The 26164-nt window shown below is 42.5% G+C and overlaps 1 protein-coding gene across 1 annotated transcript in view; it reads left to right on the top strand.

The window, feature by feature from the left end:
* FRK (fyn related Src family tyrosine kinase) overlaps positions 1-26164 on the top strand; it is a 182354-nt gene that overhangs the window by 129284 nt on the left and 26906 nt on the right. Inside the window, exons 3-7 of the mRNA XM_069726168.1 lie at positions 1571-1734; positions 15591-15759; positions 16910-17068; positions 25642-25823; positions 25953-26112. Of these exons, the coding sequence (XP_069582269.1) occupies positions 1571-1734; positions 15591-15759; positions 16910-17068; positions 25642-25823; positions 25953-26112 (834 nt within the window). The remainder of the gene's footprint in view (positions 1-1570; positions 1735-15590; positions 15760-16909; positions 17069-25641; positions 25824-25952; positions 26113-26164) is intronic.

Below are 26164 nucleotides of genomic sequence, written 5' to 3'. Positions count from 1 at the left end.
TTTCAGTAAGCCATTAAAAGGTATCAACCATTGAGGACTCTCAATTCTAAATATTATTCTATCTACTGGCTAACAGGGTACCAAGATATATATCTATCCTGTATCCAGTCTATGGGGAAACTCTGCACATAAAATGCATATTTACTGCAAGTGAAATTTACATTTTGAGGATGTAAATAAAGAATCGCACCGTCCATCAGTTTCAGCTGCATAAATAAAAAGCAAAATGGGCGTGAGATTTCTGTAAATCCCATTCACTTTACTGGAACTGTAAGACACTGCTTTTTGAGTACAGGAAAAAAATATGCAGCATCAAAAGCGCAGCAAATACTCATTGTGAGAACAATTATACTGACTGGCTATTGGGAATGCTTATTTTCAAATTATAGACCAGTCTAAAACATCTTCCAAACACCCAACGAATGAGCAAAATGATTATTCATTGGGTGAAATTATTTTTCAGCCGGTTTAAAAATCATTGTTCTCGGCAGCACATTATCTTGTGTAAACAGGTGATGTGCTGCCAAGAATAAAATGTCATATGGGGACAGAATGATTGTAATAATTATTCTTGTCTGTGCTTGAAAGTTCGGTCAGCTAATCCAAGTAGGTTATTAAAGGGCCGCAAATTGGTGCTTGTTTAATGGCCTCAATTAAGCCGACTAAATGCAGCTTGGCGGTACAAATTAGTTGCTAAACTGGGAAGGGGCGGCAAAGTGCCCTGATGATTTGGCAATGCATGACCCTGAAATTCCTGATGACTCTCCTCATTACAACTTTGTACATTTATGGCATATACTGTATGTAATAGATGCAGATGTCAACAGGACTTAGATCTGTTTTGAGAATGGTGCGCTGTCGCACGCGACTATCAGTGGAGAGATGGTCGGACATACTGTAGATGCAGGTCCAGTGGATATGTCTTACACGTACAATATGGGAGTACTCTTTTAATTTTATTGCTGGTGATTTCCCATGATATTTTTAATCAAAGGTCTTCCTTGGCCTTGCAATACCAAGTTTTGCTATGAGGAAATAAAAGATAAGAGTTTTTGTGTTCTTCTATTGACGTATATGCGGTATGATATACCTGACAAAATATTCTGTCTATTTTAGGGGTTTTTCAAGCTTAGAAGAAAAGTCTGCAGTCTATTCATACACTGTAAGGATTCCCCTGTATTTCCAGTATGAGTGGACGGTCATGTATGTGATAGAACATTGAGAGAAAAATGAGAATCTCACCGGCATGTGACCACAGCTTTACAAACTTCACGCACTCCAGTTACAAAGAGCGACTACAGACTTTTTGTCTCGGCCCGGCAAACCCTTACAATTGTGCTTATTTATTAATATACCGTAAATTATAGTATTGATGCGTCTTTGCAATCTAACAGATGTGAACTTGTACAGTATAGCAGATAACTACATGAGCTACAATAGTGACTGCAATATTTTTTTTAAATAACTTTATTGGTTCAAATAGTATAAATAACTATGTGAGCAAGTTGCGAATGACCACAAAACATGTTGTTCTAAAAACAAACAAAACAAGCTATTTCTTGTATTTCAGTCTATGATGGCATCACTGTGAAACACTACAGAATCAGAAAACTTGACAATGGAGGATTTTATATATCGCCAAGAAAAAATTTTAAAGATATGGAAGAACTTGTGCAGAATTATATGAAGATGGATGATGGACTTTGCTGTAAGCTCAGAAAACCATGCATAAAGGTATAATATACACTGTGAGGATACCCGTTGAAAAAGTTAGTTGTATGCAAACTCTTAAGGCTTTGGACACATGCATCTTTTTTATCTTTTTTTATGACACTGAATTTATCATGTGAAAAAAAAGATTCTGTAATTAATTTTAAGTAAGAATCAGAATTCAGCTTAGTTTCATGTTCACAAAGCGCTCGGTATTTAGCTGGCTGTTGGGAGTGATACTGACAAAATCAAGCAGCTTGCAGTATATTGTAATATATGGACGCTAAAGAAGCAAATTGATTGAATATTTTTCAACTAAAAGTGATCACATAAAACAGGCAAAAAAATATAAAAAATGCAAATGTTTTTTAAAGAGGACCTTTCAACAGATTTTTAACGTTGAACTGGATACTCGATGTAGTAGTGGCTTCGGAGATGATTCAAATTTTTTTTGCCACTCCATTGCATAGATATAAGCATTCAAAGTATTTGGCACGTAATGAGTTAACTTTTGTTAAGTTCGGCTGGGTGTTATAGAACAGTTTTCATTGGGGCGGGAATTTCTTCTCCCTGTATAATGCTGACCAATCATAAGCAGGGTGCATCAAAGCAAAAAAACAACTCGCCCCTCGAACAATTCGACCCTTGTGGTCTTACCTCCTACACAGGGACAGGGACAGTGCAGCGGAGATTAGTTGTGTCACATTACAAACCCTTGTATTATCTCTCAGCTCCTGCTCTCCTAGCACACCCACCTTTACTATACTGCCCCTCCCACACCCATAATGTGTCCAGAGCTATGTCAGAAATCACACTTATGTCTGCTGTGCTGAGGAAACTAGTTATTGCTCTACAGTGAGAGAAGAGCTGTCATTACGTATCACACAGGAGTAGTCCAGAACAGGCAAGTTACTCCTGTGTGAGACATAATAACAGTCCGGATCTCACTGCAGAGCCAGTATAAGTTGCCTGAGCACAGCAGACATAAGTGTGGTTACTGACGCATCTCTGGACAGACAGTGTGGGGCAATACAGCTGAGGTGACAGTGCTATTAGAGAATGAGATCTGATAGAAGGGTTTGTAATGTGACACAGCTAAACTCAGCTGTACTGCCCCTTCCCGACACTGAATAATGCAGGAGGAAAAAAACAGGCAATCAGAGCTGTATCCTTACATCTCACACACTGAGAAAACTGCTATAAGCTATTGTGGGAAATATTTTTTTCCTCCTGAATGTTGCTGCCTTCCCATGATTGGTCAGCATCTTACAAGGAGAAGTATACTCCCCCATTGAAAGCTAAGTTATAGCACCCACTTGGACGTAGCAAAATTTAGCTCATTAGTTGCACTCGGGATGCGTGTTTGAGAATCTTGTTCTAAAGTAAAGAAGGTTTAATCATCATCACAGTTGAAAATTCTTTACTGTGAGACCAGTGAGACTATGGAGACAATGGAACTATCTTCCTCATGATGCTTGATTCACTCAATGGTCGATTCACTAAAAAGCACAAAGGCGACCTGGATGCCTTTCTTGAAAAATATAATATTACAAGTTGTGGTCACTAGATTCTGTGGTTGGGAGTTGATTCAGGGAGCAACTCTGATTGCTGTATGGAGTGGGGAAGGAATTTTTCCCCTAATATGGGGCAATTAGTGTTTGCATAAAGGGATTTTTTGCCTTCAACTGCATCAGCATGCTAGGTTATAGGTTGAACACGATTTACTTGTCTCTTCTTTTAACTATGAATCTATGAAGCAATGAGTTCATCTGACATTTGTTTCATTTCATTTTTTTGTGCTAATTTGACATTTTTCTCCATACTTTCTGCATTTCTTCTTGTAGGTGTAATTAACCCCTTTCTGTAATTGGACGTACTATTCCGTCCATGTGGGGTGGGCCTTAATTCCCACAGGCGGAATAGTATGTCCAGCCCGATCGGCTGCGCTCACGGGGGGAGCGTGGCCGATCGCAGCCGGGTGTCAGCTGCCTATCGCAGCTGACATCCGGCACTATGTGCCAGGAGCAGTCACGGACCGCTCCCGGCACATTAACCCCTGGCACACCGCGATCAAACATGATCGCGGTGTGCCAACGGTATAATGAAGCATTGCGCAGGGAGGGGGCTCCCTGCAGGCTTCCCTGAGACCCCCGCAGCAACGCGATGAGATTGCGTTGCTGCGAGGGTCTCTCACCTTCCTCCCTGCAGCAAGGCCCAGATCCAAAATGGCCGCGGCATCCGGTCCTGCAGGGAGGGAGGTGGCTTACCAAGTGCCTGCTCAAAGCAGGCGCTTGGTAAGCCTGCAGCGCTGCAAGTCAGATCGCTGATCTGACAGAGTGCTGTGCAAACTGTCAGATCAGCGATCTGTGATGTCCCCCCCCTGGGACAAAGTAAAAAAAGTCCCCCAAAAAATTTCCACATGTGTAAAAAAAAAAAAAAAAAATTCCTAAATAAAGAAAAAAAAATATTATTCCCATAAATACATTTCTTTATCTAGATAAAAAAACAATAAAAGTACACATATTTAGTATCGCCGCGTCCGTAACGACCCAACCTATAAAACTGTCCCACTAGTTAACCCCATCAGTAAACACCGTAAGAAAAAAAACGAGGCAAAAAACAACGCTTTATTATTATACCGCCGAACAAAAAGTGGAATAACACGCTGTTAGGGGTCGAGTTCCCGCTTCTGCACGGGGGGAATCTCGAGCCACTTCCGCTGCGGTCTCCCATTCTTGTCCAGCCGCAGTGGAGCCTGCTCAGCAAGGACGTCGGTCCCAGCGTCTTGCTCATTCTCACTCTGTTCTGAGAGTTAGTGCTGCTTCTCCAGTCTCTGCCATTAAAGTCAGTGCTGGTCAGCAGCGAGCGGACTTCTCTGGGACTAAGTCCTTGTCTGCATGTACTGAGCATGCCCAGCGTAAGGTCTCCCGTTGGAGATCGAGGGTCATGTGCTCAGGCTCTGCAGCACATTCCATTGGTCCTCTTGGCAGGTCCTAGAAGGGCAAAAGTGCTGTGGCCACTTCCTGTGCTGCTGCTATATAAACTGCGCATGACCGCACGGCCATGCGCTAGTATTGTCAAACAATTGCTAATGTGTGTATGTTGTGAGTGCAAGTCGTCCTTGGAAACCCCTACCCTATTGAATGTCTGTTCGCGGAAGGTGTATGGCTGCTATCTAGCGCCCGACTTAGCCTACAGCACTAAACACACATCTCAGCGTCCTGTAGCTGTGCCAGCCAGTACGGCGCCGTGCGCCTGCCTTGCGCTTTCTATACCCGAGTCTGGGTGGTTAGTGGCGTCCGTTAGTGCGGCATCGCTCGCACTCTTGTGCACTTATGTTTCTTAAGGTTCTCTACACACCCAGTTGCGGTGTTACGCCAGCAAGGGTCTAATCGGGCTCCAATCCCTTCTGGGGTTAAGTCCGCTGACCACTTGCTCGCGCACTAGTGCGGTACTGCGGTCCTGTGAATTAACAGGATCGCTTTCTTCACGCTGGGTGAGGTTTAACCCACGCGTGTATCCTTTAGTGTACCGCCATATTGTCCGTCTTGCTAGCTGCAGGGTCTTTTACCTGCACGGTGGACCTCGGACTGCGAACGCACCTAGTTTCTTTCCATCTATACTTGGTGCGTTCCGCCAGTCCTTAACATAATACTAGCGCCAAGGTCTGGCTAGTATGGCGGACATTCAGCAATCTTTGCGGTATATCCAGCAGTTGGAGGGTAGGTTGAAGGTTCTCGAGAACTCAACCTCAGCTGTGGATGTTACCGCAGTTGCTGTAAAGGCTGCTGGCGTGGCGGCAGCAACCTTGTCCACTGCCACCCCTGTTCCGACATTATCCCGCCTCCCGTTGCCAGAAAAATTTTCTGGAGATTGCAAAACTTGTAGGGGATTTGTGAGTCAGTGCTCTATCCACCTCGAGCTCCTGGCTGCACGTTTTCCTACAGAGCGGGCTAAGGTGGGATTTATTGTCTCGCTGTTGTCGGACAGGTCGTTGGAGTGGGCTACGCCGCTGTGGGAGCGTGATGATCATGTGCTGCAGAGTGCTCCGTTGTTTCTGGGCACGCTGAAAAAGGTCTTTCTAGGACCTCAACTCACCCATGATACAGCGCTCCAACTACTGGCATTAACTCAGGGTGAGTCCTTGGTCAGCCATTTTTCCGTCCGATTCCGTACTTTAGCTTCCGAGCTGGAGTGGTCGGATAAAGCCCTTATCCCCATATTCTGGAGGGGCCTGGCTGACCATGTTAAGGACGCTCTGGCCACTAGGGAGATTCCTGCCACACTGGAGGAGTTAATATCTATTTCTACTCGTATAGACCTCCGTTTTAACGAGCGGAGGTTGGAACGAGCCCAGTGTAGGCAGAGGTTTCGGCTGGCTCCTACCTTCGCCAAACCTTTGGAATCTCCAGTACAGGCATCTCAGTCACATGAGACCTTGGAGGTGACACGAGCGGGATCCAAGTCTCAGTCCGCTCGTGCACATAAGGTCCGTCATGTTTGCCAGCAGTCAGGACGTCTTGCCTCCAAGAGTCCTCAGCGGTCGGGGAAACGTCAGCATCTAGTGGCAGTTGGAGGAGGTACACTAGACACGGCGACGTTTGCCTCAAAGTTATCCTTCAAGGGGACAATTACCATAGGCCCATCCACTCTTACGGTCGAGCTATGCTTGGATTCTGGGGCAGAGGGTAACTTTATGTCCTCCGCCTTTGCCCAGCGTCACGCAATACCCTTGGTGATGCTCGCCCAGCCAGTGACCGTTCGAGTGGTAAATGGGTCAACACTACCTTCACAGATTACCCACCAAACCATTCCTTTCACGCTATCTGTGTCTCCATCACATCAGGAGATAATCTCCCTATTAGTCATTCCTGAGGGAATTGATGAGGTCCTGTTGGGGATGCCATGGCTTCGCTACCATTCTCCTCATATTGAGTGGTCCTCTGGGAGAATTTTGGGATGGAGTAAATCCTGTGAGGGTAGATGTCAGAGGGAGTGCGTTCAGGTTGCTACTACACAGGTACCCGCAGATCTTTCCTCTCTCCCCAAGCACTATTGGTCCCATGCAGACGTGTTCTCCAAAAGAGCTGCGGAGACTCTTCCGCCTCACCGCCCCTATGACTGTCCTATTGACCTCTTGCCTGGTGCTGAGCCTCCCCGGGGTCGAGTCTACCCATTATCTCTCCCGGAGACGGAGGCAATGTCCCAGTATATTCAGGAGAATCTGGCAAGAGGATTCATTAGGAAGTCAGTGTCACCGGCAGGGGCTGGGTTCTTCTTCGTACAGAAGAAGACTGGAGACTTACGTCCATGCATAGACTACAGGGGTCTTAACGCCATTACCGTTAAGAACAAGTACCCATTACCCCTGATATCTGAGCTCTTTGATAGGCTACGGGGAGCAAAGGTATTTACAAAGTTGGATCTGCGGGGTGCTTACAACCTGATTCGCATCCGTGAGGGGGATGAATGGAAGACGGCTTTTAACACCAGGGATGGACACTATGAATATCTAGTGATGCCCTTTGGGCTCTGTAATGCCCCAGCCGTTTTCCAAGACTTTGTGAACGACATCTTTCGGGATATGCTCACCACCTAGGTCGTAGTCTATCTGGATGACATTCTCATCTACTCTCCAGATATAGATTCCCATCGGAGAGATGTTCGCAAAGTCTTCGACCTCTTACGGGCAAACTCCCTCTACGCTAAGTTGGAGAAGTGTGTGTTTGAGCAGGAGTCCTTGCCTTTCCTTGGTTATATCATTTCTGCCCAGGGTTTGGCTATGGATCCTGCCAAGCTACAGGCGGTAATGGACTGGCAGGAACCCCATTCTCTTAAAGCGGTGCAGCGCTTTATGGGGTTCATTAATTACTATCGCCAGTTCATTCCACACTTCTCAACCTTGGTAGCTCCCTTGGTCGCCCTCACCAAGAAGGGAGCAAATCCCAAGTTGTGGTCAGAGGAGGTCTCCAAGGCCTTTCTCTCGATTAAGTCACACTTCGCTAGCGCTCCCATCCTACATCGCCCCGATGTAGATAAACCATTCATCTTGGAGGTGGATGCCTCATCCGTTGGTGCTGGAGCAGTCCTTTTCCAAAAGGATGCTCAAGGTCGGAAGCATCCTTGCTTCTTCTTCTCCAAAACTTTCACACCAGCGGAGAGGAATTATTCCATCGGGGACAGGGAGTTGCTAGCCATGAAGTTGGCTTTTTCAGAGTGGAGACACCTCTTGGAGGGAGCTCGCTTTCCCTTCCAAGTCTTCACTGACCACAAGAACTTGGTGTATATACAGACGGCCCAGCAGCTAAATTCTCGCCAGGCTAGATGGTCCCTGTTTTTCTCCCGGTTCCATTTTACCCTCCATTTTCTCTCCGGGGAGAAGAACGTTCGTGCCGACGCTCTCTCCCGCTCCGTAGTGTCATCTGAGGAGGAGGAGGAGGAGCCTCGGCTTATTGTCCCGCCTGAGAGCCTGAGAACTGTAGCTCCGGTTTTGCTGGAGTCTGTGCCCCCGGGCAAGACTTTCGTGCCAGCTAACTTGCGACCGGAGGTTCTCTCTTGGGCTCACTCCTCCAGAGTGGGTGGGCATTTTGGGACCAAGAGGACGTCTGAGCTTTTGGCGAGAACATATTGGTGGCCGCATATGGTCCGAGATGTCAAGGACTATATTCAGGCGTGCGTTTCTTGCGCCCAGAATCGGTCTCCTTGGCAACGGCCTGCTGGGTTGCTTTACCCTCTACCGGTGGCAGATAGGCCCTGGGAGATGGTCGGAATGGACTTTGTGGTGGGCTTACCCAAGTCGCGTGGCTGCTCCATTATTTGGGTTGTCACCGACCATTTCTCTAAGATGGTACATTTGGTACCGCTTCCTCGGTTACCCTCAGCACGGGCCTTGGCGGTGTTGTTCATGAAGCATGTTTTCCGATTGCATGGTATGCCTGATAAGATTGTCAGCGATCGGGGTCCCCAGTTCGCGTCTCGGTTTTGGAGAGAGCTCTGCCGTTTGCTCAGCATAGAGTTAAACCTCTCCTCTGCATATCATCCCGAGACGAATGGGTTGGTGGAGAGAACCAACCAGACTCTGGTGACATATTTGCGACATTTCGTCTCCGCTAGGCAGGATGACTGGGCATCTTTGCTACCTTGGGCGGAATTTGCCTTGAACAACGCCGTAGCCGATTCCACTGGCCAAACTCCTTTTCTCCTTAATTACGGCCAGCATCCGCGTGTTCCTGTGCCCATGCCCGTGTCATCCACCGATTCTAGGGTGGCAGACTGGGCGGTGGAGGCACGGGACATCTGGGACCGCACACAGGATGCCATTCGGGCCTCCAAGGAGAGAATGAGGGTTTCGGCTGATACACACCGGCGTCCCGCTCCGGTCTTTGCTCCCGGCGACTTAGTGTGGCTTTCCGCCCGTAACATCAGGCTGCGAGTTGAGTCCACTAAGTTTGCTCCTCGCTACATTGGCCCGTTTAAGGTTCTGGAACAGGTCAACCCTGTGGTTTACCGTTTGGCCATTCCTCCACGCCTTGGTATCACCGATACCTTTCACGTTTCCCTCTTAAAGCCCGTTCGTTTGTCTCGGTTTTCTGAGTTATCTGCTGGGACATCGGGTTCATCCACGGATGAGTTTGAGGTGAATGCTATTGTGGGAAGCAAGGTGGTACGTGGCAAAAAATTTTATTTGGTGGATTGGAAGGGTCATGGTCCAGAGGATAGAACCTGGGAGCCTGTGGAGCACATTCGGGCTCCGCAGCTCATTGCTGCCTTCGAACGTAGCGAGGCCCAAGGAGGGAGGGGCCCTAGGAGGGGGGGTAATGTTAGGGGTCGAGTTCCCGCTTCTGCACGGGGGGAATCTCGAGCCACTTCCGCTGCGGTCTCCCATTCTTGTCCAGCCGCAGTGGAGCCTGCTCAGCAAGGACGTCGGTCCCAGCGTCTTGCTCATTCTCACTCTGTTCTGAGAGTTAGTGCTGCTTCTCCAGTCTCTGCCATTAAAGTCAGTGCTGGTCAGCAGCGAGCGGACTTCTCTGGGACTAAGTCCTTGTCTGCATGTACTGAGCATGCCCAGCGTAAGGTCTCCCGTTGGAGATCGAGGGTCATGTGCTCAGGCTCTGCAGCACATTCCATTGGTCCTCTTGGCAGGTCCTAGAAGGGCAAAAGTGCTGTGGCCACTTCCTGTGCTGCTGCTATATAAACTGCGCATGACCGCACAGCCATGCGCTAGTATTGTCAAACAATTGCTAATGTGTGTATGTTGTGAGTGCAAGTCGTCCTTGGAAACCCCTACCCTATTGAATGTCTGTTCGCGGAAGGTGTATGGCTGCTATCTAGCGCCCGACTTAGCCTACAGCACTAAACACACATCTCAGCGTCCTGTAGCTGTGCCAGCCAGTACGGCGCCGTGCGCCTGCCTTGCGCTTTCTATACCCGAGTCTGGGTGGTTAGTGGCGTCCGTTAGTGCGGCATCGCTCGCACTCTTGTGCACTTATGTTTCTTAAGGTTCTCTACACACCCAGTTGCGGTGTTACGCCAGCAAGGGTCTAATCGGGCTCCAATCCCTTCTGGGGTTAAGTCCGCTGACCACTTGCTCGCGCACTAGTGCGGTACTGCGGTCCTGTGAATTAACAGGATCGCTTTCTTCACGCTGGGTGAGGTTTAACCCACGCGTGTATCCTTTAGTGTACCTCCATATTGTCCGTCTTGCTAGCTGCAGGGTCTTTTACCTGCACGGTGGACCTCGGACTGCGAACGCACCTAGTTTCTTACCATCTATACTTGGTGCGTTCCGCCAGTCCTTAACACACGCGATCAAAAAAACAGATATAAATAACCATGGTACCACTGAAAATGTCATCTTGTCCCACAATAAATGAGCTGCCATACAGCATCATCAGCAAAAAATTAAAAAAGTTATAGTTCTCAGAATAAAGCGATGCAAAAATAATTATTTTTTCTATAAAATAGTTTTTATTATATAAAAGCGCCAAAACATAAAAAATGCTATAAATGAGGTATCGCTGTAATCGTACTGACCCGAAGAATAAAACTGCTTTATCAATTTTACCAAACGCGGAACGGTATAAACGCCTCCCCCAAAAGAAATTCATGAATAGCTGGTTTTTGGTCATTCTGCCTCACAAAAATTGGAATAAAAAAGCGATCAAAAAATGTCACGCGCCCGAAAATGTTACCAATAAAAACGTCAACTCGTCCCGCAAAAAACAAGACCTCACATGACTCTGTGGACTCACATATGGAAAAATGATAGCTCTCAAAATGTGGTAACGCAAAAAATATTTTTTGCAATAAAAAGCGTCTTTCAGTGTGTGATGGCTGCCAATCATAAAAATCCGCTAAAAAACCCACTATAAAAGTAAATCAAACCCCCCTTCATCACCACTTTAGTTAGGGAAAAATAAAAAAATTAAAAAAATGTATTGATTTCCATTTTCCCAATAGGGTTAGGGCTAGGGTTAGGGCTAGGGTTAGGGTTAGGGCTAGGGTTAGGGTTAGGGTTAGGGCTAGGGTTAGGGTTAGGGTTAGGGCTAGGGTTAGGGCTAGGGTTAGGGTTAGGTTTAGGTCTAGGGTTAGGGTTAGGGCTGTTGGGAATAGGGTTGGGATTAGGGTTAGGGGTGTGTTTGGATTAGGGTTTCAGTTATAATTGGGGGGTTTCCACTGTTTAGGCACATCAGGGGCTCTCCAAACGGGACATGGCGTCCGATCTCAATGCCAGTCAATTCTGCATTGAAAAAGTAAAACAGTTCTCCTTCCCTTCCGAGCTCTCCCATGCGCCCAAATGGTAGTCCCCCCCACATATGGGGTATCAGCGTACTCAGGACAAATTGGACAACAACTTTTGGGGTCCAATTTCTCCTGTTACCCTTGGGAAAATACAAAACTGCGGGCTAAAAAATTATTTTTTGGGGAATTTTTTTATTTTTATTTTCACGGCTCTGCGTTATAAACTGTAGTGAAACACTTAGGGGCTCAAAGTTCTCACAACACATCTAGATAAGTTCCTTGGGGGGTCTAGTTTCCAATATGGGGTCACTTGTGGGGGTTTCTACTGTTTAGGTACATTAGGGGCTCTGCAAACGCAATGTGATGCCTGCAGACCAATCCATCTAAGTCTGCATTCCAAATGATGCTCCTTCCCTTCCGAGCTCTGCCATGCGCTCAAACGGTGATTTCCCCCACATATTGTGTGTCAGCGTACTCAGGACAAATTGGACAACAATATTTAGGGTCCAATTTCTCCTGTTACCCTTGGAAAAGTTCAAAACTGGGGGCTAAAAAAATAATTTTTGTGGAAAAAAAATATTTTTTATTTGCACGGCTCTGCATTATAAACTGTAGTGAAACACTTGGGGATTCAAAGTTCTCACAACACATCTAGATAAGTTCCTTGGGGGGTCTAGTTTCCAATATGGGGTCACTTGTGGGGGGTTTCTACTGTTTAGGTACATTTGGGGCTCTGCAAACGCAATGTGATGCCTGCAGACCAATCCATCTGAGTCTGCAATCCAAATGATGCTCCTTCCCTTCCGATCTCTGCCATGTGCTCAAACAGTGGTTCCCCCTACATATCGGGTATCAGCATACTCAGGACAAATTGGACAACAATATTTAGGGTCCAATTTCTCCTGTTACCCTTGGAAAAATACAAAACTGGGGGCTAAAAAATAATTTTTGTGGAAAAAAAAATATTTTTTATTTGCACGGCTCTGAGTTATAAAATGTAGTGAAACACTTGGGGGTTCAAAGCTCTCACAACACATCTAGATGAGTTTCTTAGGGGGTCTACTTTCCAAAATGGTGTCACTTGTGGGGGGGGTTCTACTGTTTAGGTACATTAGAGGCTCTGCAAATGCAATGTGATGCCTGCAGACCATTCCATCTAAGTCTGCATTCCAAATGGCGCTCCTTCCCTTCTGAGCCCTCCCATGTGCCCAAACGGTGGTTCCCCCCCACATATGGGGTATCAGCGTACTCAGGACAAATTGGACAACAACTTTTGGGGTCCAATTTCTCCTGTTACCCTCGGGAAAATACAAAACTGGGGGCTAAAAAATAATTTTTGTGGAAAAAATGTTTTGTTTTATTTTTACGGTTCGGCATTATAAACTTCTGTGAAGCCCTTGGTGGGTCAAAGTGCTCACCACACCTCTAGATGAGTTCCTTAGGGGGTCTACTTTCCAAAATGGTGTCACTTGTGGGGGGTTTCAATATTTAGGCACATCAGTGGCTCTCCACACGCAACATGGCGTCCCATCTCAATTCTTGTCAATTTTGCATTGAAAAGTCAAACGGCGCTCCTTCCCTTCCAAGCTCTCCCATGTGCCCAAACAGTGGTTTACCCCCACATATGGGGTTTCAGCGTACTCAGGACAAATTGTACAACTTTTGGGGTCCAATTTCTTCTCTTACCCTTGGGAAAATAAAAAATTGGGGGCGAAAAGATAATTTTTGCGAAAAAAATGATTTTTTATTTTTACGGTTCTGCATTATAAACTTCTGTGAAGCACTTGGTGGGTCAAAGTGCTCAGCACACATCTAGATAAGTTCCTTAGGGGGTCTACTTTCCAAAATGGTGTCACTTGTGGGGGGTTTCAATGTTTAGGCACATCAGTGGCTCTCCAAACGTAACATGGCGTCCCATCTCAATTCCAGTCAATTTTGCATTGAAAAGTCAAATGGCGCTCCTTCGCTTCCGGGCTCTGTCATGCGCCCAAACAGTGGTTTACCCCCATATATGGGGTATCGGCATACTCAGGACAAATTGTACAACAACTTTTGGGGTCCATTTTCTCCTGTTACCTTTGGTAAAATAAAACAAATTGGAGCTGAAGTAATTTTTTTGTGAAAATAAGTTAAATGTTCATTTTTATTTAAACATTCCAAAAATTCCTGTGAAACACCTGAAGGGTTAATAAACTTCTTGAATGTGGTTTTGGGCACCTTGAGGGGTGCAGTTTTTAGAATGGTGTCACACTTGGGTATTTTCTATCATATAGACCCCTCAAAATGACTTCAAATGAGATGTGGTCGCTAAAAAAAAATGGTGTAGTAAAAATGAGAAATTGCTGGTCAACTTTTAACCCTTATAACTCCCTAACAAAAAAAAAATTTGGTTCCAAAATTGTGCTGATGTAAAGTAGACATGTGGGAAATGTTACTTATTAAGTATTTTGTGTGACACATCTCTGTGATGTAATTGCATAAAAGTTCAAAGTTGGAAAATTGCGAAATTTTCAACATTTTTGCCAAATTTCTGTTTTTTTTCACAAATAAACGCAGGTAATATCAAAGAAATTTTACCACTATCATGAAGTACAATATGTCACAAGAAAACAGTGTCAGAATCACTGGGATCCGTTGAAGCGTTCCAGAGTTATAACCTCATAAAGGGACAGTGGTCAGAATTGTAAATATTGTCCTGGTCATTAACGTGCAAACCACCCTTGGGGTAAAGGGGTTAATGCATTCTGACCTTCAACTGGTTTATGTGCTTGCTAAATCAGGTGTTATCGTGCGCTAAATATTTGTTGTTATTTCCTGGTCAAACTTCCTTGTTTGACGTTATTGTAAATTTAGTTTACTATTGGAATGTATGAAAAGCACAGGTGCCATCTTGTGGACATTTGTAGAAATGCTTTCCTGTGCTTGCGTTACATTTTTCCTTCACTTCTATGATATGTGCTCAGTGTCGGACTGGATTGACAAAGGCCCACCAATAACATTGACTCTCACGGCCCACTGTCCAGCTACATGCAAAAATAACTTGACCCTCGAACACAAATTTACTTTTACTTATAGGAAACATAATTTGGCTAGCTGTTTACTGAATGATTAAATGATACCTATGTCTGTAAATAGTGAATCAAGTCCAATAGCACTGCTCATCATCTTCTTCACAGGGGCCTGCCGGAGGATTCTCCTGTTTTCCGACGGGCCAGTCCGCGTCTCTGTGCTCCTCAAATTTTTTATTTCTCCTATAAACGGCTTTCATGTTTTTCACTCAAATCTTTCAAGAGCTGTAACATTGAAATTAAAGTTTAGAATGCCATCTTTTAATTTACAATCTAATATATTGGACACTTAAAAAACAAATCTCTATACTTTGTTTGTGTCGCCATATTCTGAGACTTATAACTTTTTTAGTTTTCAGTCATTGAAGCTGTGAGGGGTTATTTCTCAACTCTTGCTTTTATTGTTACAAATATGGGATAAATACAACTTTATTTTGAGGGGGGCATGGTAAAAAACAGCAATTCTAGAAGTTTTTTTGTATCATTAAAAATAATAATAATTATTATTATTAAAAATGATAATAACTATTTTTGCAGACGTGCTAATAGCAAATAACTTTATTTCTTGTCTTTTTTATTTATAGAATAAAAAAAAAGGCCTTAAAAAATTGTAGCTGTTCTATATATTTTTTTAGGCGACTTGAAACTGCGATCGCTTGGTTGTAGGAAGAATACGCTGCAATAATCACATTTTACGGGAATTGTTCAAAGATGGCGGACGTGGGGGTTTGGAGTAGCACTCTGATTGCCGACATGAGTATCATGGACGCTGCTGACTGAGGCATCTAAGTGGTTAGGCTGCTTCGGTCATGTGGTTAGCTTCTGAGTTGCTCTATACACAAGGGTTAAAGGGTTAAAGGAGGAGTAATATTAAAAGTTCATGGCTGATGGAGATAACAAATCCGCTTTTGCTGAACAGACGTGGACGACTTTTTAGTTTCAGCTAATTTTATGACAAGGTTTTTGCATATAATTATATCAGATCCGCAATAACTAAGGCCTATCAAACGGATTATTAACGCATGATATATATGTTTATTGATATAACATTTTTTTTAAATTCTAAACCAGAATGAAGTTCCTCTGCCTCCAGACTTGTGTTACCAAACTGCAGATCACTGGGAAATTGACCGGAACTCTTTGAGGTTTTTGAAGAAGCTGGGACAGGGTCAGTTCGGAGAAGTGTGGGAAGGATTGTGGAACAATACCATATCAGTAGCTATTAAAACATTAAAAACAGGTATGTAGCGGTGGAGCGTGGAAATGAGCAGATGTATTTATGATGCTCTGTCATATATCTTGCTTGGCATGCTGTGCCTTGGTGTTTTGATGTCCACTGTTTAGTATTATTTTTCAGATATTACTAGTTTATACTGGAATTCAATAATCCAGGGATGAGGAAAATAATTGTGCAACAAGTGCAGCTGCACAATGTGCTTGTGGAAAAGGGGGCTTGACGCCACCCCAAAAGGAATATAGAAGCTACCTAATATCTATTAATTTAAACGGAATCTCTCATCTGAGAGCAGCATGATGTAGGGTCAAAGACCTTGATTCCGACGATGTATCACTGCGGCAGATCTACTAGTTCTCTGAATGCTGACCTGTGTAAAAGCCCGCTCCCCATGTCTGATTGGTAGCTGCCAGTGGTGGGGGCGGGGTTATACACAGCTCATGAATATGGAGGACTACCATACAGCAGGTTTACTAGTCCTCTAGTGATAATTTCCTGCTGATAAAACAGTGATGTTATCAAATCTACAGCAAGTATCCCAGTAAGTGATACATTGCTAGAATCGGGGTCTATTCCTCTACATTATGTTACACACAAATTAGATGGCAAAAGTTGGTGACAGATTGCCTTTAAATGTAAGGGACTGAGCTAAAGAGCTTAATGGCTATCATTTACTAGTGGATTACTAGAGATGCAGGGGTTATATAGTAAGTATACAGCCAACATTCAGTGGCAGCACAAGCAATGGGGCACACTGAGTACAACAGTTTATTCTTAAGGTATTTATGAATCCAAAAAGCATATGGAATTGCATACACCATATATAATCCACACCTAAGGAGAATATTTTATTATTGCATTTTCAGTTTGATTATTTATTTCAAAAGAGACATAAAACATTGTTGCTTTTCTCCCCACACTGGCATCATCAACTTTTGCAGATTTTTTCCCGGAACTGTTAATCTCCAATACATTAGAGTGGGGTTCTCCTTTTAGGGTACAGATATAAGAAATGATATTATTTATTTTAGATGTGCTTGTCTGATAGATAGATAGATAGATAGATAGATAGATAGATAGATAGATAGATAGATAGATAGATTGGTAGATACAGACTTCATACCATGTGTACATGTTTTCATTTTATGTACCCTAGGATCCATGAATCCCCAAGACTTTTTAAGGGAAGCCCAACTTATGAAGAGTCTCAGACATCCAAGGCTTATCCAGTTATATGCAGTGTGCAGTTTGGAAGAACCAGTCTATATCATAACGGAGCTCATGAGACATGGCAGCTTGCTTACATATCTACAAAGTAAGTAACAACACCAATAATGGAAAAAAATGCAAGCCGTTAAACGCGTTATAAATTTTATTAGACATTAATACATAGGAAAATTAAAAAATATGTATGTATGTACAAAAATTAAGAGACCGCTGCAAAATGTTCCACTGAAGAAATGCTAGCCCAGGCTTCCAATATCAGTTGTTTCAGATGCTGCACATCTTGTATCTTCACAGCATAGACAATTGCCTTCAGATGACCCTAAAGATAAAAGTCTAAGGGGATGAGATCGGGAGACCTTGGTGGCAATTCAACTGGCCCACGACAACCAATCCAGTTTCCAGGAAACTGTTCATATAGGAATGCTCGGACCTGATGGTGCACCACCATATAAGAGGGTTGCATTGACAATCCAACATAATGGAAAAGTTTTCCCCCTCCCATATACTAATGTGTCACAAGCAGGAAGTTGATATCACCAACCATTCCCATTTTATTTAGGTGTATCCATATAAATGGCCCACACTGCATATACAAAATGAAACTCCACAGAAAAAAGTAAAAACCAATGGACACCTGTATGGCAAAGTTTAAGCTATAGCTGAAGCATTGATACAATATTCCAACCAGTGAATCGTATTAGAAACACTTGGCATTCAATATATGAATGGTCTTCCAGTATAAAAAGTAAGTCAATTGAAGATAAATTATGTAAATAAGCCCACAATATAAGATTAAATATACATGAAATCAAAATTTGTATCACATAGTCAATACTCATATGTTTCCAAGATAGCAGCAAGGTATTAATAGGGTCCAACTGCACCCCAACGCGCGTTTCGCAAGGAATGCATGGATGAAGCATTCTGGAGTAAAAAATTTTGTAAAGTTGTAAAGTGCTAAAATATTTCACGGGAGTAAAATTTGTGACAAGATGCACACTACTTACCTCCTAATGAATCAGGATGAAGGATCGTCCATGTACTTCCTTAATATGGACTTTTTTTTGCCCCAGGTATGATTCTGCTTAATAGCTTTCAGGGTTTATTTCTAATCCAAGCTTTTACATTCATCTTTCAAATCAATGTGTGCTGTATAGATGATTCTTACAGGTCTTCGCTCACGTGCAATGAACACCGTCTTATTTTGTCACTAACACATTACGAAAACTAGTCTGCTCTACTAAATTAAAAGGTCAAACCAATAAAGAATAATTGTTACTGAAAAGCCCTATTAATTATATGACAATTACAAGACAACCGCAGTTCAGCAAGTTCACAGTAACAGTAAAGTCTCTTTACCTTGAAAGATGTGGATGCATTTGTTCCCGGTTGAAATTGTATTGCTTTGTACTAGACAGGGATGTGAAATATTGCAGTTTCAGGAAAGAAAGTTGGGAACATGTAATGAATTACTTTGGCAATAACAAAACTTCGTCTATTAGCAGAATACCAATTACTTACAGGCGAAATGAAAGTCGCTATCCCAATAATAAAAACACCTGATTGCTTGTCATGGGTTACTTATTGTCCATTTTATGGTTAGGTCTGACCTATTGGATGTAAACTGTCCTGTGCACTGCACAGAGCAATGTTCCATGGAATAGGTATTTCATCTTGAGAAGATGTAGATGCATATATATGTATACAGTACTGTACACATTTTTTGGCAGGTGTGGAAAAATGCTACAAAGTAAGAATTCTTATAAAAAACATGTTGATGTTTATTTTTTAGCAATTAACAAAATGCAAAGTGAATGAAGAAGAGAGGAATCAAAATCAAATTAATATTTGCTGCGATCAACCTTTTGCCTTCAAGCAGCAACAATTCTACTAGGTAGATTTGCACAGAGTTTTTCAATTCATTCAGAATTGATTTTTCTTTGAAAAACCTTGAAAAAGTAACCACAGATCTCCTATGGATGTAGACTTGTACAAATCTTTCATGTAATCCCAGACTCGATAATGTTGAGATCATGGCTCTATAGGGGCCATGTTATTACCTCCAGGACTCTCTTCTTATATACACTGAAGGCAGTTCTTTATGACACTGGCTGCATTGGATCATTGTCCAACTCCAGAATAAATTTGGAACCAATCAGACGCCTCCCTGATGATATCGCCTCATGGATAAGTAACTGCCTATATTTCTCAGCGTTGAGGACACCATTATTTTTGACCATTATTCTTTACCAAATCCCTTACTCTGCTGAAATAAAAATTTGCAAGGAACCTACACTGTGTTTCTATGTTACCTGACATCATTATTGTACCACTCTTCAGCCCAAAATGGCTTCTGTTACAGACAAATACTTCAAATTTTGACTCATCAGGTCAGAGCATCTGCTGCCATTTTTCTGCATCCCAGTTTCTATGTTTTTGGGCATAGTTGAGTAATTTGGCCTTTCCTCCATGTCAACTTTATAACTTTTTAGCTGCATTTCTACCTATAAGACCATTTTTGGACAGACTTCTACAAAGGTAGACAGGTGTAGCTATGTCTTTCTGGTTGCTTCCAGTTTTGAGCTTATAGCACTGTTTAACATCTTCTAATTTTGAATGGAAGCAAGCATGATGTGACTTTCATCTGCTGCACTGAATCTTTGGTCTTCAACGTTGTCCATTTCTTGGTTCTTCTTCAAAAAAGCTTGGACAGCACATCTTGAAACCCCAGTCTGCTTTGATATCTTTGACTGGGGGAGACCTTGCTGATGCAGTATAAGTATCTTGTGTCTTGTTGCTGTGCTCAGTCTTGCCATAATGTATAACCTCACCTTTGTAACAGAGATTGGCTATTCCTCACCTAGTTTTATTCCTCCTACACAATGGTTTGTTCCAACTAATCACTGTTTCAACCTATATGTGAAAATTGTCTCTTCAGAGAGGAAGAGGACTAGAACTCTAGTGCCACCTATTGGAAGTACTCATGAGGGGCAGTACCTCGAAACAATGTGTCTGCAAATTGAGATTCTGGTTTGGCTTTTATCCTAAGTCATGTGACAAGGCTCGTTAAAGGGTCGACATTGACTGTTAGGATTGCTACTTTCAAAAGGTGGCACTGAAGTTCTAGTCCTCTTCCTCTCTGAAGAGACAATTTGCATATTTCCCAGAGGAGCATTGCGGCTTTCACAACTCATTGGAGCGACTATGTGAAGATGGAACCCTTCTTCCCCTACAAGAAATACGCAAAATCCCCGAACTCTCAGGTCTAACATTCTTGGAATACGGTAAACTCACACATTTTCTTCGCCAGAGTCACCATTCGGTCGACTTCAATAGGTCCCTGACCTCCTATGAAACACTATGTGCCAGAAAGCTACCACCAACTCGTATCCTTTCAATAATATACCAATCTATACTAAAACTGGAAACATCACTGAAACGAGCCTATATAATGAAATGGGAAAAGGACATGGGTACTTCCTTTTCTGAATCACAAATTAATCATATATACAGACATTCACATGGTCCCTCTAAATGCGTGCGCATCCAAGAAAACTCATTTAAAATTATCACTAGATGGTATGTGACACCCAATCGAATGCAGAAATGGAGCCGTGCCTCGTCTTTAAACTGTTGGAGATGCGGAACAGGTGGAGGCAGCTACAAACATATATGGTGGTCTTGCCCAATACTATTCACTTTCTGGAGGGTGTTGGAATCTACCATACACGAAATAGTGGGTAAATGTATTGTCCTGAAGCCAGAATTTGTCCTTCTAAATTTTCCAATCTGGCCAGATGATGGGAATGCTTCTAAATTGGCCCAATTTATCCTGACGGCGGGGAAATCTCTGTTACCGAAATTTTGGAACTCAAAAACAATACCTACCACACAACAAATATATTCCAAGATTGAACAGCTTTACCACACAGAAGAACTAGCCTCAAAAATAAACCATACCATCGATAAGTTTCACAATACTTGGAGACCTTGGACCCTATTTAGAACTAGATCGACATTCCTCTCTACAATATCATCATGAATACACAATTGTCCCAAGGAACTGCCGTTCCCCACCCTCTTCCCCCCCCACCCTCCTGTCTGCCCTTCTATTTACTTCCTCCAATAACGCCTCCTCAAGCTTTTCTCCTTTTCTTATCTCTATTCTTTTTTTCTCTTCTTTATTCATTGATTAAAGTTAATCTATCTAGATTGATTAAGTTAGTTCAAAAATGTATGTTTCAATGTTAACACTTTTATGTCCTCATTTAAAGTGGACAGTTATGTCTACTATGTAATTCATGTATTTCAAACTAGGCAACATGTTATGTTTACTTTTACCGAAAGCTGTTATATTATTCTAAAAAATGTTCAATAAAAAGACAATTGAAAGAAAGAGCATTGCGGCTTTAAGTCTCCTCACCTCGACATGCTTAACATGTCACTCTCCACAAGGAGAAACGATACTTCTTGGAACCTATATATGAAAGTGGTGATCATTCTCACCTGCTTGCTGACATATCTGAATTAACAAAACACACAAATGGGAAACAGAAATGACTTGGGAAAGATGTATTCAAATTATACAAAAAAGGGGAGAACCCCATATTGGATCCCACTTTAGCAAGCCATAAGACTTAACTTTTGTTAAAATGTCTAAAATGTATACCCCGGGGTGTCATCACTAACTTGAAGAACATGCCATTGTCCCATACCTGATGAGGCTGCACATGCAGTGAAACATGTTGGGGGGTCTTTTGCACTAATTTTATGACCTGTTGTGCCAGTTAGTAATGACACCCCGGGGTACCATCAATTTAAAACATATAGTAGGAAGGTTTCCTTAAAGTCTACATATAGAAGTGAGATTAGGGACATATTTATGAATACACAGTATGCATTTTAGTCAATTTAAAGGGGTATTCCCATCTCCAAGATCCTATCCCAATATCTAGTAGGTGTAATAATATTTGTTGTGAATTCTGTGGCAGAGCTCCCTCTTGTGGTCACAAGTGGTACTTCGGCTGATTCTCTCTGTGAGCTTCCGTTGGTGGAGGAAAGTGGTACTGCGGCTTCTGAGTTTCCTTCCTCAGGTGATATGGTGAAGTCGTTAGGTGCTGCTCTATTTAACTCCACCTAGTGCTTTGATCCTGGCCTCCAGTCTATGTTCTAGTATTGGACCTGTCTCCTCCTGGATCGTTCCTGTGGCCTGCTGCTCTGCATAGCTAAGTTATTCTTTGCTATTTGTTTGCTGTTTTTTTCTGTCCAGCTTGTCTATTTGTTTTTTCCTGCTTGCTGGAAGCTCTGGGACGCAGAGGGTGTACCTCCGTGCCGTTAGTTCGGTACGGAGGGTCTTTTTGCCCCCTTTGCGTGGTTTTTGTAGGGTTTTGTGTTGACCGCAAAGTTACCTTTCCTATCCTCGCTCTGTTCAGAAAGTTGGGCCTCGCTTTGCTAAATCTATTTCATCTCTACGTTTGTCTTTTCATCTTAACTCACAGTCATTATATGTGGGGGGCTGTCTTTTCCTTTGGGGATATTTCTCTGAGGCAAGGTAGGTTTATTTTCTATCTTCAGGCTAGCTAGTTTCTCAGGCCGTGCCGAGTTGCATAGGGAGTGTTAGGCGCAATCCACGGCTGCCTTTAGTGTGGTTGGAGAGGATTAGGGATTGCGGTCAACAGAGTTCCCACGTCTCAGAGCTCGTTCTTGTTTTTTGGGTTATTGCCAGGTCACTGTATGTGCGCTGACCTCTATGTCCATTGTGGTACTGAATTACCTTTCATAACAAATATTAGCAAATACCTCTAATTAGAAATATAGTATAGTTTTTCTGATATGCTATTTTTCTTTCCTCATGTGCAGGTAATGCAGGACCTTAGGTATCCATGGATACAACCACTAGCAACTCGCTGTCACTAACTGGCACTGTAACTTGTAACCATGGATACCTAAGGTCCGGCAATGCCTGCACATGAGAAAAGAGACATAGCAAATCAGAAAAGCAATACTGCATTTCTAATTAGAGGTATTTGCTAATATTATTATTATATATACATTACATATTGGGATAGGCTCTTGGAGATGGGAATATCCTTTTAATAAAAGTTAAGTCTTATCACCTGTTAGAATGTATTCCAATATGGGGATCTCCCCTTTTTGTATAATACTCATATACCTGGTATTAATCTTACAAAATCCCTTGCTTGGCAATTGTACCTAGAATAATTGATGTTGTTTTGAAAGCAAAGAGTTGTCCCATCAAATATTCATTTGATTTAGATTTCTCTTATCTTTTACTTACACTTCAATTTTTGAAAGCAGCCTTACTTTGCAGAAATTTTTACACACCTGCTTAAATTATTGCACAGTATTGTACATGTATTCAGATCTTATATCACATTTCTTGAAGTTGTTTTTTTTTTTTTAAATCTCTTGGTTCTATAAAAAATAGCACAGCCCCTGGTTAAAAAGTAAGAATTCTGATACAGTGCTAAAACTTAATTTTAACATAAGTTAACACAATAAAATAGCCAAGCAGAATTCACTACCCTGAGCTACACAGGAACTCAGGTTGATGAGTGTTTTTCCCTTTTGTTTATCTTTATAGGATTTTTTTCATTTTTTAAATTTCCCTTCTTAGATTATAAAATAGCTCTCAACCCCTTAAGAAAAGGGTGATTTTTAATTTTTGCTCTTTCCTTTTTTTTCCTCCCCTTATATCAAGAGCCTAACTTTTTTTATTTTTCCATCAAAAACCAGTATGAAGGCTTGTTTTTTGTGGAACGAGTTTGGGTGGTTGGTAGGTTGTTAAAGATCTACACCATATAAATCCATAATAAGGTCATGTGCACAAGGCTAAAGAAGTTTGCTTTTTAGTTTCTAGGCGAAATGTTAACAACAACAATAGTAATAGCTTATACAGTTAGGGCCAGAAATATTTGGACAGTGACACAAGTTTTGTTATTTTAGCTGTTTACAAAAACATGTTCAGAAATAAAATTATATATGTAATATGGGCTGAAAGTGCACACTCCCAGCTGCAATATGATAGTTTCCACATCCAAATCGGAGAAAGGGTTTAGGAATCATAGCTCTGTAATGCATAGCATCCTCTTTTTCAAGGGACCAAAAGTAATTGGACAATGGACTCTAAGGGCTGCAATTAACTCTGAAGGCGTCTCCCTCGTTAACCTGTAATCAATGAAGTAGTTAAAAGGTCAGGGGTGGATTCCAGGTGTGTGGTTTTGCATTTGGAAGCTGTTGCTGTGAGCAGACAACATGCGGTCAAAGGAACTCTCAATTGAGGTGAAGCAGAACATCCTGAGGCTGAAAAAAAAAGAAAAAATCCATCAGAGAGATAGCAGACATGCTTGGAGTAGCAAAATCAACAGTTGGGTACATTCTGAGAAAAAAGGAATTGACTGGTGAGCTTGGGAACTCAAAAAGGCCTGGGCGTCCACGGATGACAACAGTGGTGGATGATCGCCGCATACTTAATTTGGTGAAGAAGAACCCGTTCACAACATCAACTGAAGTCCAGAACACTCTCAGTGAAGTAGGTGTATCTGTCTCTAAGTCAACAGTAAAGAGAAGACTCCATGACAGTAAATACAAAGGGTTCACATCTAGATGCAAACCATTCATCAATACCAAAAATAGACAGGCCAGAGTTAAATTTGCAGAAAAACACCTCAAGAAGCCAGCTCAGTTCTGGAAAAGTATTCTATGGACAGATGAGACAAAGATCAACCTGTACCAGAATGATGGGAAGAAAAAAGTTTGGAGAAGAAAGGGAACGGCACTTGATCCAAGGCACACCACATCCTCTGTAAAACATGGTGGAGGCAACGTGATGGCATGGGCATGCATGGCTTTCAATGGCACTGGGTCACTTGTGTTTATTGATGACGTAAGAGCAGACAAGCGTAGCCGGATGAATTCTGAAGTGTACCGGGATATACTTTCAGCCCAGATTCAGCCAAATGCTGCAAAGTTGATTGGACGGCGCTTCATAGTACAGATGGACAATGACCCCAAGCATACATCCAAAGCTACCCAGGAGTTCATGAGTGCCAAAAAGTGGAACATTCTGCAATGGCCAAGTCAATCTCCAGATCTAAACCCAATTGAGCATGCATTTCACTTGCTCAAATCCAGGCTTAAGACGGAAAGACCCACAAACAAGCAAGACCTGAAGGCTGCGGCTGTAAAGGCCTGGCAAAGCATTAAGAAGGAGGAAACCCAGCATTTGGTGATGTCCATGGGTTCCAGACTTAAGGCAGTGATTGCCTCCAAAGGATTTGCAACAAAATATTGAAAATAAAAATATTTTGTTTGGGTTATGTTTATTTGTCCAATTACTTTTGACCTCCTAAAATGTGGAGTGTTTGTAAAGAAATGTGTACAATTCCCACATTTTCTATCAGATATTTTTGTTCAACCCTTCAAATTAAACGTTACAATCTGCACTTGAATTCTGTTGTAGAGGTTTCATTTCAAATCCAATGTGGTGGCATGCAGAGCCCAACTCGCGAAAATTGTGTCACTGTCCAAATATTTCTGGCCCTAACTGTAAATGTTTTTTGCAGATGACATCAACAATTTATAAATAATTTTACACTATGGTAAAGGAATAACCAACTGCTTATTTCTTTAATATTTCAGATGATAATGGTGCGACAATAAAAGTACCCCAACAGGTAGACATGGGTGCACAAGTGGCATCAGGGATGGCTTATTTGGAAACACAAAACTTCATCCACAGAGATTTAGCAGCTAGAAATGTACTTGTTGGAGAAAATAGTGTATATAAGGTGGCCGATTTTGGACTTGCCAGAGTTTTTGAAGTAAGTCTAAAGATCATGAGATATTCTGTTTCTGCATAGTTACATTTCATGCTTTTTGCGCCATGATGACTTGTTGCCGACATCTCGGGCTCCATAACATGCCTTTCTCATTCTTGATTTCTTTTTAAGGATGGTAATGTGTACCAGGCTACAAATGATGCAAAGCTTCCTCTGAAATGGACAGCGCCAGAAGCAATCCGAAAACACGAATTTAGTGTTAAATCTGATGTTTGGGCGTTTGGCATTCTTCTTTATGAAATAACAGCATATGGAAAGATGCCATATCCTGGTAAGTTCCTGTGTAATTCTGGCACTACTACGTGTAATCATCATTTTTCTTA

Source organism: Ranitomeya imitator, chromosome 5, assembly GCF_032444005.1.
Source record: "Ranitomeya imitator isolate aRanImi1 chromosome 5, aRanImi1.pri, whole genome shotgun sequence".
NCBI lineage: Eukaryota > Metazoa > Chordata > Amphibia > Anura > Dendrobatidae > Ranitomeya > Ranitomeya imitator.
Note: the sequence above shows the minus strand (reverse complement) of the source record. Positions and strands in the feature narration are given on the sequence as shown.